General features: G+C 41.3%; 1 protein-coding gene across 2 annotated transcripts in view; it reads right to left on the bottom strand.

Moving 5' to 3' along the window:
- Positions 1-14882, bottom strand: part of LOC121005103 (disheveled-associated activator of morphogenesis 1-like) — a 314210-nt gene that overhangs the window by 51613 nt on the left and 247715 nt on the right. Inside the window, exons 13-14 of one of the 2 annotated variants that reach the window (XM_040437659.1) lie at positions 8758-8887; positions 8628-8660 (exon numbers count right to left, since the gene is read on the bottom strand). In XM_040437659.1, coding sequence (XP_040293593.1) covers positions 8628-8660; positions 8758-8887 — 163 coding nt within the window. Of the gene's footprint in view, positions 1-8627; positions 8661-8757; positions 8888-13347; positions 13410-14882 lie in introns of those variants that run through there. The other variant, XM_040437660.1, reaches the window with a different exon arrangement.

The following is a 14882-nucleotide window of genomic DNA, read 5'->3' as shown; positions in this document are numbered from 1 at the left end:
GTTAAAACTTGCTGATCAGCGGTACAACGCTGATCAGCGGTCGGTGGGGTGGTGGGGCGGGCGATGCGCTAACAGTGGACGGACGCTAAAAAGTGCCGGCCAGTCAGCGCACGCAGAAAAAAAAAAGTGGTGGTGAGTGGGGGGTGGGGGGTGCTGGTGGGGGGTAGGTGGGGGGGGGGAGGCAGGTGGGGGGGGGGGGAAGTGGCTGGTGGGGGGTGGGGGGGGGGGCAAGTGGCAGGAGGGGTCTGGGTTAGGGTTAGATGGAAGTTTGGAAGTTTGGAATAAAAGTACTTTTTTTTTTTTTTTTTCTAACTTACTTTTCCCTTCTTTCCCTGCCTAACGGTGCCTCTCCCTCACTGACCCTAACCTACCTGGGTGGCGATGGGTGCAGGAGGGTGATGGATGCCGATTAGGGGGACACAGGAGCTCGTTCTGGACGGTGCTGCACGGTCAGGGTGCTGGACAGGAAGAGGAGGGGAGAGAGGAGCGCAGGAAGTTTGAATCTCGCGCCTCTCTCCCCTGCACCAATCAGCACCCTGGACAGCGGCATTCAGCACCAGGGCCAGCACCGCCTCTCCAAATCCTCGGACTGCGATAGGTGGTGTATAATTACGCCACCGATCGCAGTCTTTTTCCGGTTCATCGGGTCACAGGACACCCGAATGGACCGGAAACGCAGAAAACCACAGGTCTGAATTGACCTGCGGTTTTCTGCGATCGCCGATACGGGGGGGTCAAATGACCCCCCCCTGCATTGTTACGGGATGCCGGCTGAATGATTTCAGCCGAAATCCCGTTCCGATTAACCCCTGCGGCGCCGGAGTTCCGATTTTAAGTCAGGACGTACCGGTACGTCCTCGGTCCTTAAGGACTCGGGAAATAGGGCGTACCGGTACGTCCTAGGTCCTTAAGGACTCGGGAAATAGGGCGTACCGGTACGTCCTAGGTCCTTAAGGGGTTAAAGTTACAAATTTATTTTTTTATTTTTTTATTTTTTTCTCCTCTTTAAAATGGCAGACTTGGTTCAGTGCAGGAATTGTTGTGCATTTATTTCATGTTCCACTCTTTGGAGATTCGGATGCTGTCAGATCTGTAGACAGTTCTCCTTACTGCAGCAGGAAATTGCATTTTTGAAAGCTGAAATATTTAAATTATCTGTTAAACAAACTCCAGCTAGGACTGCTGCAATGCCACTGCCACAGAGGACCCCCAGAAATGGAAGATGGGTTAATGTAGGTTCTGGAAGTCTTAGAGTGGTGGATAGAAGACATGTCCCACAGTCGGTGGTTCTCCATAATTCATTTGCTGCACTCTCAGAATGTAAGGACAACATGGATATGGACTCAAGCACAGAGGGTGAGAAACCATCGACTCCTATGTCTAATGTATGCAACAAAAGAGATAAAGTGAAGTCTCAAAGGATGCAGCTGTTGCTGGGTGATTCAATCATAAGAAGTGTGGAGCTTAAAGAAAATGGTTTTGTGAGATGTCTCCCTGGGGCTACTGCTAGAAGAGATAGAAGACGTATTATTAATATTGTTAAGCAAGCAAAGCAGGAAGGGGACGTGGATGTTCTTGTCCATCTAGGGACAAATGACCTGGCTTGCAATGAAGTGTCAGAGGTGAAAAAATCTTTTATCACACTTGGTAATGACGTACAGGATTTTGCATCCACCATTTCATTTTCTGAAGTTCTGCCTGTGCATAATGTTCAGAATGATAGGCAGAGGCGCATAAAGGAGTTCAACATATGGCTTGGTAAATGGTGTCAAGAGCAAGGATTTGGCTTTGTTTCTCATGATAGCTCTACTTGGAATAGAAAGGAACTGTACAAAAAAGATGGTTTGCATCTTTCTCTCAAAGGAACAAATGTACTTAGTGAACAACTCCAAGAATTTGCGAAAGAGTATTTAAACTAGGAAGGGGGGGCAAAAGAGTGAAAATAAAAGAGTCCAATTGCCCCCCGAAACAATGCCAGAACAGGCCAGAAGCACTGAGGTTAAGAAATGATAAGCTCAGAGTCCTGTCTACAAATGCTCGCAGTTTAGGTAAAAAAATCAATGAACTTGGGTCAATAATGGCATCTGAGAATGTAGATTTAGTGGCTGTTACGGAGACATGGTTTAATGAAAGAAATGACTGGGACATAACCATACCAGGGTACTCTTTATACAGAAGAGACAGAGAAGGCAAGAAAGGAGGAGGAGTGGCCCTGTATGTGAAAGATAGCATTAAATCTAACCTAATACAAGTTGGTGAGGCCAACATAGAGTCAGTTTGGGTTACGTTGCAGTTTGCTAACCATGCAGTAACTCGTGTAGGTGTGATATATAGACCACCTGGTCAAGTTAAAGAACTAGATGATCTACTAGTTGAAGAAATAGCTAAAATGACAATGAAAGGAGAAGTTATCATTATGGGAGATTTCAATCTTCCAGATATAAACTGGAAAACCAAAATAGCAAGTTCTACCAGGAGTACAGATATTCTAAATTCCCTACTGGGGTTATCTCTACAACAAGTGGTTGAGGAGCCAACCCGGAGGGAGGCCATTTTGGATTTGGTATTCACAAACGGGGATTCGGTATATGATGTCATTGTAGGCGAAACCTTGGGATCTAGTGATCACCAGTCAGTGTGGTTTAATATAAGAACTGTGAAAGAGTCCCACCACACAAAAACAAAAGTTTTAGATTTTAGAAAAACAGACTTTTCAAAAATGAAATTAGTCATAAATGAGTCCTTATCAGACTGGAACGGATTACATGGAGTCCAGGAGAAATGGGACTACTTAAAAGGTGCATTATTGAAGGCAACAGAAAATTGCATTAGACTCGTCAGTAAAAGCAAAAAAAGGAGGAGACCAATGTGGTACTCAGCAGAAGTGGCCCAAATCATTAAAAATAAAAAGCTAGCATTTTGTAATTATAAAAAAACCCAGAGCAATGAAGATAAGGAAATCTACAAGATTAGGCAGAGAGAGGCCAAGCAAGTTATAAGAACTTCTAAAGCGCAGGCAGAAGAAAAACTAGCTCAGTCTATGAAAAAAGGGGATAAGACATTCTTCAGATATATAAATGAAAAAAGGAAATTAAAACAAGGAATAACTAAATTAAAAACAAAGGACGGAAGGTATGTAGAAGAGAATAAAGGGCTAGCCGACTGCCTTAATGAATACTTCTGTTCAGTTTTTACAAAAGAAAAAGGAGAAGGACCTCCACTAGAAAGAATGACTATTAAATCGTTTGATGCATGTATCTTTACAGAGGAAGATGTTCTAAGTTTGCTGTCTAAGGTGAAGACAGATAAGTCACAGGGGCCTGATGAGATACACCCAAAATTATTAAAAGAGCTTAGTGGTGAGCTGGCAAAACCGTTAACAGATTTATTTAACCAATCATTAGTAACAGGAGTCGTCCCGGAAGATTGGAAATTGGCAAATGTCGTGCCCATTCACAAGAAAGGTAGTAGGGAGGAATCGAGCAACTATAGACCAGTGAGTCTGACATCAATAGTAGGCAAATTAATGGAAACCCTATTAAAGGATAGGATTGTGGAACATCTAAAATCCCATGGATTGCAAGATGAAAAACAACATGGGTTTACTTCAGGGAGATCATGTCAAACAAATCTTATAGATTTTTTTGACTGGGTGAATAAAATAATAGACGGTGGAGGTGCAGTAGACATCGCATATCTAGATTTTAGTAAGGCTTTTGACACTGTCCCACATAGAAGACTTATCAATAAACTGCAGTCATTGAGCATGGACTCCCATATTGTTGAGTGGATTAGGCAGTGGCTGAGTGACAGACAACAGAGGGTTGTAGTCAATGGAGAACATTCAAAACAAGGTAATGTTACCAGTGGGGTTCCACAGGGATCTGTACTGGGACCGATTTTGTTTAATATCTTCATAAGTGATATTGCAAAAGGCCTCGCTGGTAAGGTTTGTCTTTTTGCTGATGACACAAAGATATGTAACAGGGTTGATGTTCCTGGAGGGAAACGCCAAATGGAAAAGGATTTAGGAAAACTAGAAGAATGGTCAGAACTCTGGAAACTGAAATTTAATGTGGATAAGTGCAAGATAATGCACCTGGGGCGTAAAAACCCAAGGGCAGAATATAGAATATTTGACACAGTCCTGACCTCAGTATCTGAGGAAAGGGATTTAGGAGTAATTATTTCAGAAGACTTAAAGGTGGGAAGACAATGTAATAGAGCAGCACGAAATGCCAGCAGAATGCTTGGATGTATAGGGAGAGGTATAAGCAGTAGAAAGAGTGAAGTGCTTATGCCGCTGTACAGAACACTGGTGAGACCTCACTTGGAGTATTGTGCGCAGTACTGGAGGCCATATCTCCAGAAGGATATAGATACTCTAGAGAGAGTTCAGAGAAGAGCTACTAAACTAGTACATGGATTGCAGGATAAAACTTACCAGGAAAGGTTAAAGGACCTTAATATGTATAGCTTGGAAGAAAGAAGAGACAGAGGGGATATGATAGAAACTTTTAAATACATAAAGGGAATCAACTCGGTAAAGGAAGAGAGCATATTTAAAAGAAGAAAAACTACCACAAGAGGACACAGTTTTAAATTAGAGGGGCAAAGGTTTAAAAGTAATATAAGGAAGTATTACTTTACTGAGAGAGTAGTGGATGCATGGAATAGCCTTCCTGCAGAAGTGGTAGCTGCAAATACAGTGAAGGGGTTTAAGCATGCATGGGATAGGCATAAGGCCATCCTTCATATAAGATAGGGCCGGGGGCTATCCATAGTATTCAGTATATTGGGCAGACTAGATGGGCCAAATGGTTCTTATCTGCCGACACATTCTATGTTTCTATGTTTCTATGACCTAACCCCTCAGGTGAATACCGTCAAAAAAATAAAAATAAAAACGGTGTAAAAAAAGCCATTTTTTGTCACCTTACATCACAAAAATTTAATCGCTTAAAAACTGAAAAAACTATGGCTCTCAGACTATGGAAATACTAAGGCCCCTTTCACACGGGCGAGTATTCCGCGCGGATGCGATGCGTGAGGTGAACGCATTGCACCCGCACTGAATACCGACCCATTCATTTATATGGGGCTGTTCAGAAGAGCGGGGATTTTCACGCATCACTTATGCGTTGCGTGAAAATCGCAGCATGCTCTATATTCAGCGATTTTCACTCAACGCAGGCCCCATAGAAGTGAATGGGGTTGCGTGAAAATCGCAAGCATCCGCAAGCAAGTGCGGATGCGGTGCGATTTTCACGCACAGTTGCTAGGAGACGATCGGGATGGAGACCCGATCATTATTATTTTCCCTTATAACATGGTTATAAGGGAAAATAATAGCATTCTGAATACAGAATGCAAAGTAAAATAGGGCTGGAGGGGTTAAAGAAAATAAATAAATAATTAACTCACCTTAGTCCACTTGATCGCGCAGCCCGGCATCTCCTTCTGTCTCCTTTGTTGAATAGGACCTGTGGTGAGCATTAAATACAGTTACAGGACCTTTGATGACGTCACTCCGGTCATCACATGGTACGTCACATGATCTTTTACCATGGTGATGGATCATGTGATGACCGGAGTGACATCATCAAAGGTCCTGTAACTGTATTTAATGCTCACCACAGCTCCTATTCAACAAAGGAGACAGAAGGAGATGCCAGGCCGCGATCAAGTGGACTAAGGTGAGTTAAATTATTTTTATTTTTTTTAACCCCTCCAGCGCTGTTTTACTTTGCATTCTGTATTCAGAATGCTATTATTTTCCCTTATAACCATGTTATAAGGGAAAATAATAGAATCTACAGAACACCGATCCCAAGCCCGAACTTCTGTGAAGAAGTTCGGGTTTGGGTACCAAACATGCACAATTTTTCTCACGCGCGTGCAAAACGCATTACAATGTTTTGCACTCGCGCGGAAAAATCGCACCTGCACATTTTCCCGCAACGCCCGTGTGAAACCAAAAATGAAATCATTGTGTAACACTTACATAAATAAAAAAAAGTATACATATTAGGTATCGCCACGTCCGTGACAACCTGGTCTATAAAAATACCACATGATCTAACCTGTCAGATGAATGTTGTAAATAACAAAAAATTCAAACGGTGCCAAAACAGCTATTTCTTGTTACCTTGCCTCACAAAAAGTGTAATATAGAGCAACCAAAAATCATATGTACCTTAAAATAGTACCAACAAAACTGCCACCCTATACCGTTGTTTCTAAAATGGGGGCACCTTTTTTGAGTTTCTACTTTTGGGGTGCATCAGGGGGGCTTCAAATGGGACATCTTGTCAAAAAAACAGTCCAGCAAAATCTGCCTTCCAAAAACCGTACTGCATTCCTTTCTTTCTGCGCCCTGCCGTGTGCCCGTACAGCGGTTTACGACCAGATATGGAGTGTTTCTGTAAACTACAGAATCAGAGCCATAAATATTGAGTTTTGTTTGGCTGTTAACTCTTGCTTTGTAACTGAAAAAAAATTATTAAAATGGAAAATCTGACCAAAAAGTGATATTTTGAAATTGTATCAATATTTTCCATTAATTCTTGTGGAACACCTAAAGGGTTAACAAAGTTTGGAAAATACGTTTTGAATACCTTGAGGGGTGTAGTTTCTAGAATGGGGTAACTTTTTTGGAGTTTCTACTCTAGGGGTGCATCAGGGGGGCTTCAAATGGAACATGGTGTCAAAAAACCAGTCCAGCAAAATCTGCCTTCCAAAAACCGTATTGCATTCCTTTCCTTCTGCGCCCTGCTGTGTGCCCGTACAGCGGTTTACAACCACATATGGGGTGTTTCTGTAAACTACAGAATCAGAGCCATAAATATTGAGTTTTGTTTGGCTGTTAACCCTTGCTTTGTAACTGAAAAAAAATTATTAAAATGGAAAATCTGACAAAAAAGTGATATTTTGAAATTGTATCTCTATTTTCCATTAATTCTTGTGGAACACTTAAAGGGTTAACAAAGTTTGTAAAATAAGTTTTGAATACCTTGAGGGATATAGTTTCTAGAATAGGGTCGTTTCTGGGTGGTTTCTATTATGTAAGCCTCTCAAAGTGACTTCAGACCTGAACTGGTCCTTGAAAAGTGGGTTTTTGAACATTTCTGAAAAATTTCAAGATTTGCTTCTAAACTTCTAAGCCTTGTAACATCCCCAAAAAATAAAATGTCATTCCCAAAATGATCCAAACATGAAGTAGACATATGGGGAATGTAAAGTAATAACTATTTTTGTAGGTATTACTATGTATTATACTGTAGAAGTAGAGAAATTGAAACTTGGAAATTTGCAATTTTTTTTACAAATTTTGGGTAAATTTGGTATTTTTTTATTAATAAAAATATTTTTTTTTTATTTAATTTTACCAATGTCATGAAGTACAATATGTGATGAAAAAATAATCTCAGAATGGCCTGGATAAGTCAAAGCGTTTTAAAGTTATCACCACTTAAAGGGACACTGGTCAGATTTGCAAAAAAAATAAGGCTGTGTCCTAAAGCGGTTAAGGCCTCTTTCACACTGGTGTTGCAGGAAAAGTTGTGGGTGCGTTGCGGGAACATGCACGATTTTTTCGCGCGAGTGCAAAACATTGTAATGCGTTTTGCACGCGCTTGAGAAAAATCTGCATGTTTGGTACCCAAACCCGAACTTCTTCACAGAAGTTCGGGCTTGGGATCGGTGTTCTGTAGATTGTATTATTTTCCCTTATAACATGAATACAGAATGCATAGTACAATAGCGCTGGAGGGGTTAAAAAAATAAAATAATATTTTTACTTACCTTAATCCACTTGATCGCGCAGCCCGGCTTCTCTTCTGTCTTCTTCTTTTGCTGTGTGCAGGAAAAGGACCTGTGGTGACATCACTCCGGTCATCACATGGTCCGTCACATGAACTTTTACCATGGTGATGGATCATGTGATGACCGGAGTGACGTCACCACAGGTCCTTTTCCTGCACACAGCAAAGAAGAAGACAGAAGGGAAGCCGGGCTGCGCGATCAAGTGGATTAAGGTGAGTTAAATTATTTATTTTTTTTAACCCCTCCAGCGCTATTGTACTATGCATTCTGTATTCAGAATGCTATTATTTTCCCTTATAACCATGTTATAAGGGAAAATAATAATGATCGGGTCTCCATCCCGATCGTCTCCTAGCAACCGTGCGTGAAAATCGCACCGCATCCGCACTTGCTTGCGGATGCTTGCGATTTTCACGCAGCCCCATTCACTTCTTTGGGGTCTGCGTTGCATGGAAAACAATATAGAGCATGCTGCGATTTTCACGCAACGCACAAGTGATGCGTGAAAATCACTGCTCGTGTGCACAGCCCCATAGAAATGAATGGGTCAGGATTCAGTGCGGGTGCAATGCGTTCACATCACGCATTGCACCTGCGCGGAATACTAGCCCGTGTGAAAGAGGCCTAAGGGGTGCTCTGGAAGTTGCTGGAATCTTTTCTATAGGGACCCCTTTCCTCTCTCTATGGCCCTTGGCTGGTGAGGTTGCTGATCTGTGATGCATCCCAGACCACCAGTTATTTGACTATTATTTTTGGCTAGAGAATTGCCCAGAGTAAATTACCAGCCACTTGTATTTACATACCATCCACTTCTGCGTTCAAACCCTTGACGGAAGCTGGAGGAAAAATGAATAAAGACAAGAGGTATTAAATCAATGCACTTTGTACTGAGATTTTATGTATGTGATTGAATAATGTTTTCTGTCTGCATACCACCAGGAATGGCTTCAAATTCTGTCAACTGCTGAGAAAATTTTGCCAAATCAGGCTCTTGTAATAAGATCTGCTCCACAAGGGCATGTAGGAAGGTGAAGCTCTTCTCCTTACTCACCAGCTGGGACATCTGCCGACAGAACAGAGAGGTAATATGACAAGTCAGGCAATCAATCCACAAGTAATACAAGTATTAGAGGAGATTGCGTCCATCACCCATAGAACATCATGACAGATAGCAGCCCTTTGTTAAGACTGATCTATAACTCCCCATAGCCACTACCTATCACTCCGTATATTATCAGAAGTTTATAAAGTCTCATTATATAACATTTACATATCACAATAAAAAAAAGGATATGAACAGTCTCCCATCAGTTTAGTTTCATATACTAATTACAGAGGACAGTATTAGAGTAGTTATATTCTTGCTCATAGGAGCAGTATTACAATAGTTACATTTTTGTACATTCTGGTACATTTTGTATATTCTTGGTACACAGGCGGCTGTATTATAGGAGTTATATTCTGGCACAGAAGGGGCAATATTATAGTAGTTATATTTTTGCACATAAGAGCCATATACAGTACAGACCAAAAGTTTGGACACACCTTCTCATTCAAAGAGTTTTCTTTATTTTCATGACTATGAAGGCATCAAAACTATGAATTAACACATGTGGAATTATGTACATAACAAACAAGTGTGAAACAACTGAAAATATGTCATATTCTAGGTTCTTCAAAGTAGCCACCTTTTGCTTTGATTACTGCTTTGCACACTCTTGGCATTCTCTTGATGAGCTTCAAGAGGTAGTCCCCTGAAATGGTCTTCCAACAGTCTTGAAGGAGTTCCCAGAAATGCTTAGCACTTGTTGGCCCTTTTGCCTTCACTCTGCGGTCCAGCTCACCCCAAACTATCTCGATTGGGTTTAGGTCCGGTGACTGTGGAGGCCAGGTCATCTGGCACAGCACCCCATCACTCTCCTTCATGGTCAAATAGCCCTTACTTTCAAAGTTTTCCCAATTTTTCGGCTGACTGACTGACCTTCATTTCTTAAAGTAATGATGGCCACTCGTTTTTCTTTACTTAGCTGCTTTTTTCTTGCCATAATACAAATTCTAACAGTCTATTCAGTAGGACTATCAGCTGTGTATCCACCTGACTTCTCCTCAACGCAACTGATGGTCCCAACCCCCTTTATAAGGCAAGAAATCCCACTTATTAAACCTGACAGGGCACACCTGTAAAGTGAAAACCATTTCAGGGGACTACCTCTTGAAGCTCATCAAGAGAATGCCAAGAGTGTGCAAAGCAGTAATCCAAGCAAAAGGTGGCTACTTTGAAGAATCTAGAATATGACAGATTTTCAGTTGTTTCACACTTGTTTGTTATGTATATAATTCCACATGTGTTAATTCATAGTTTTGATGCCTTCAGTGTGAATCTACAATTTTCATAGTCATGAAAATAAAGAAAACTCTTTGAATGAGAAGGTGTGTACAAACTTTTGGTCTGTACTGTATAGTAGTTATATTTGTATGCATAGGAGGCAGTATTATACCAGTTATTTTCTTGCACAGGAGGCAGTATTATAGTAGTTATGTTCTTGTACATAGAAGGTAGTATTATCGTAATTATAGTCTTGCACCTAGGAGGCAGTATTATAGTAGTTATGTTCTTGTACATAGAAGGCAGTATTATAGTAATTATAGTCTTGCACATAGAAGGTAGTATTATAGTAATTATAGTCTTGCAAATAGGAGGCAGTATTATAGTAGTTATATTCTTGTACATAGGAGACAGTATTATAGTTATATTCTTGTACATACGAGACAGTATTACAGTTATATTCTTGTACATACGAGGCAGCATTACAGAAGTTATATTCATGTATATAGGAGGCAGTATTATAGTAGATATATTCTTAACCAAATCTCTTTTTATTGGTCTTGTCACATATAGCAATAAGAAAGATGATACAAGATACAAACCGGATTCCAAAAAAGTTGAATGCAATGATGTGGAGATGGCAAATGTCAATATTTTATTTGTAATAGAATGTAGATGACAGATCAAACGTTTAATCCGAGTAAATGTATCATTTTAAAGGAAAAATACGTTGATTCCAATTTTCACGGTGTCAACAAATCCCAAAAAAGTTGGGACAAGTAGCAATAAGAGGCTGGAAAAAGTAAATTTGAGCATAACGAAGAGCTGGAAGACCAATTAACACTAATTAGGTCAATTGGCAACATGATTGGGTATAAAAAGAGCTTCTCAGAGTGGCAGTGTCTCTCAGAAGCCAAGATGGGTAAAGGATCACCAATTCCCACAATGTTGCGCAGAAAGATTGTGGAGCAATATCAGAAAGGTGTTACCCAGCGAAAAATTGCAAAGACTTTGCATCTATCATCATCAACTGTGCATAACATCATCCGAAGATTCAGAGAATCTGGAACAATCTCTGTGCGTAAGGGTCAAGGCCCTAAAACCATACTGGATGCCCGTGATCTCCGGGCCCTTAAACGACACTGCACCACAAACAGGAATGCTACTGTAAAGGAAATCACAGAATGGGCTCAGGAATACTTCCAGAAACCATTGTCAGTGAACACAATCCACCGTGCCATCCGCCGTTGCCAGCTGAAACTCTACAGTGCAAAGAAGAAGCCATTTCTAAGCAAGATCCACAAGCTCAGGCGTTTTCACTGGGCCAGGGATCATTTAAAATGGAGTGTGGCAAAATGGAAGACTGTTCTGTGGTCAGACGAGTCACGATTCAAAGTTCTTTTTGGAAATCTGGGACGCCATGTCATCCGGACCAAAGAGGACAAGGACAACCCAAGTTGTTATCAACGCTCAGTTCAGAAGCCTGCATCTCTGATGGTATGGGGTTGCATGAGTGCATGTGGCATGGGCAGCTTGCATGTCTGGAAAGGCACCATCAATGCAGAAAAATATATTCAGGTTCTAGAACAACATATGCTCCCATCCAGACGTCATCTCTTTCAGGGAAGACCCTGCATTTTTCAACAAGATAATGCCAGACCACATTCTGCGTCAATCACAACATCATGGCTGCGTAGGAGAAGGATCCGGGTACTGAAATGGCCAGTCTGCAGTCCAGATCTTTCACCTATAGAGAACATTTGGCGCATCATAAAGAGGAAGGTGCAACAAAGAAGGCCCAAGACGATTGAACAGTTAGAGGCCTGTATTAGACAAAAATGGGAGAGCATTCCTATTTCTAAACTTGAGAAACTGGTCTCCTCGGTCCGCAGACGTCTGTTGAGTGTTGTAAGAAGAAGGGGAGATGCCACACAGTGGTGAAAATGGCCTTGTCCCAACTTTTTGGGGATTTGTTGACACCATGAAATTCTGATTCAACATATTGTTCCCTTAAAATGGTACATTTTCTCAGTTTAAACTTTTGTTCCGTGATTTATATTCTATTCTGAATAAAATATTAGAAGTTGGCACCTCCACATCATTGCATTCAGTTTTTATTCACGATTTGTATAGTGTCCCAACTTTTTGGGAATCCGGTTTGTACACTTGAGTGAGCACAACAGATGACAATCCGTATCAATACAAAGAAAACATGTAATACAGTAAGGCATCAAATGGTCTCATCTTCTATAGGCAGGTAGAAATCTGGCGGCATACACAGTAAAATAAAGGGAAGGGTGGGTGAATGAAGGAGGGGAAAACTCTGCTCTAATGATGAAGGCTCCTAAAGTTCTTCTAGGGAAGCCATATCTTGAGGTATCTTGTGCGGGAGTATGACTCCCAATGAGCCAGTTCTTCAAACCTAGATAGTTGATCTACTTTCTCTATCCAACTAGGGATGGAGGGAGGGAAAGTCAGTTTCCATAATAGAGGGATCAGTAGGCGGGCAGCCGTAATGAGTATGGTGGGTAGATCTGATTTGGCTGGGGTAATTGATAGTAGTTATATTCTTGCACATAGGGAACAGGGAATAATTTTATAATACTTATAGTCTTGTACAAAGGAGGCAGAATTAACGTAAATATGTTATTGTTCATGCAGCACAGTGGCTCGTAGGAGAGAGGTGGTGATGGCCAGAATTTGAGAGGATAGGAGTGCTGGTGGTGGCAATGAGGGTGGTTGTAGTCCTCATGGTAGATAATCCCCCGCCCTCTAGTTTTCCATGGGCCGCACATGCAATGATGGGAGGTCACAGCATTTCTTACTTCTGGACACACCCTGGACTTTTAGGATATTTTGCCTGATGGGTGCCCTTGATAGTGGATGGTTGACATGGTGTGAGGCAGGAGGCCAGGCATAGGGCCGCCAGATGGATGGTGGAGTCTATGACAAGGTCTGTTTGGTTACAATAAGTAAAGTCTCTCTTTCCTGAACAGATGATGACAGTTGAAGTACATATAGCAGCAATAGGCACAGTTTTGACTTATATTACTGAATAAGCACTTCCTAATACCTGTGTATAGGCAGCGGCAATGAAGGTAGCAATCCTCTCCTAATCTCGCTCTAGATACACTTTGCAATCCTCCAAAATAGCCACAGGTGTGCAGTTCTGTTCTCATTAAGACTTTCTGCAATTTCCAGTCTGCGGGGTGCAGAACTCAGATCAGATGGCCAAAGTGTCTCCAAAGTGTGGCGGACGCTGAAAGCAATTAACCCTTTTAACGCAAAGTAAAGTCTTTTGCTGTAAATGGGCATTTGCCTTACTGTCTTTATCCAGAATGGACTTGAAAGTAGTGCTCAACCATCTATAAACATCTGTTCTCTTTCTCTCAGTGGTAATCTGTTAGTTCAGTTGCTTTTCTCAGGTAGCTTTAAGTCTCAGGAATAAGGGTTTCCCGGACTGTGCCTAGTCTGCGGCTTACAAAAACATCCTCACTCTAGGTCTGTTCAGTTAAGACACCCTAGTCAAGGGGTGGGACCAGCTCATCATCCTGGCAACTGCACTAAAAATGTGCCATTTGACTATTTGCTGCCCACACATAACCATTAGGTATTCACAGTGCGCAAGTAAAAATGGAACACTTTACACGATTTAACTCTTTAGCATTAAATTGCCTCTTTAGCAATGATCCGCTGGGTCACTGCATTCATAAGGGCAGGAGTTAAAATCTTACACATGTTATTAGACTGCTGTGCTTGTGGCAAAAACCATAAAAAGCCAAGACTGACCAATGGCACTCATCTAACTCTCTCTGATATAACTTCTTCTGATATTTCTAGTGGAAAAAAGAACTAGAATGAAACATTTGCTGGAATTCAAATTTCTAGCCATCATAATGGAGGATTTTACAATCTGCTGGCTGCAGGCTTCTTGTGAAAATAATGTATGCTTAATTGAAAACAGCTTTTCAGCTTCTGAGATTATTTGATGTATGCTGTTACTATCAGTTTATATTTCTGTTAGATAAGGATATGAGGAGCCACCACTCCATGTGTTAAACAAAGCATGTCTCTCTCACTGCTTTCATGTGCATTATTTATATTAGAAATTTATATTAAAATTAGAAAGTTTTGTGCCAACATTTTCGCTAAGCTGTATTACCCATCAACACTCCGCTATAAAACATATTTGCACTGTAGCATGTGAATGTCAACAATCTGTCCATGGCAATAACTAGAGATGAACGAATTGAAGTTGACGAAGTGGAATTCAATCCGAATTTCAGGCAAAAATTCGATTCGCACCGAATCAGAATTTCCTCACGCTTCGTGGTAACGAATCGCATTTTTTCCTAAAATGGCTGCTGCACATGTGAGGACATGGAGCAAGGAACTTTGGGAAGGCGGGATCATCCACAATGCCATGCATGCAGCCAATCAGCAGCCAGCCCTGTGATGTCACAGCCCTATAAATAGCCTCAGCCATCTTAGATTCTGCCATTTTCCAGTGTACTTAGTGCAGGGAGAGATGTCAACAGGCGCTAGGGACAGTGCTAGAAAAACCTTCATTGTGCTAAAATAATATTTACAAGTGCAGGGCAAGATTATTCAAGATGTAGGGAAAGCATAGGGAGGAATCATTTCACAGCTTTTATGTTGAACAGGGTTCAGTAGGGGAGGTTACAGCCTGGGTAATAGGAACAATCCTGTTACCCCTTGCTGCACTGACTGG

Source organism: Bufo bufo, chromosome 6 (assembly GCF_905171765.1).
Source record: "Bufo bufo chromosome 6, aBufBuf1.1, whole genome shotgun sequence".
Classification (NCBI taxonomy): domain Eukaryota; kingdom Metazoa; phylum Chordata; class Amphibia; order Anura; family Bufonidae; genus Bufo; species Bufo bufo.
Note: the sequence above shows the minus strand (reverse complement) of the source record. Positions and strands in the feature narration are given on the sequence as shown.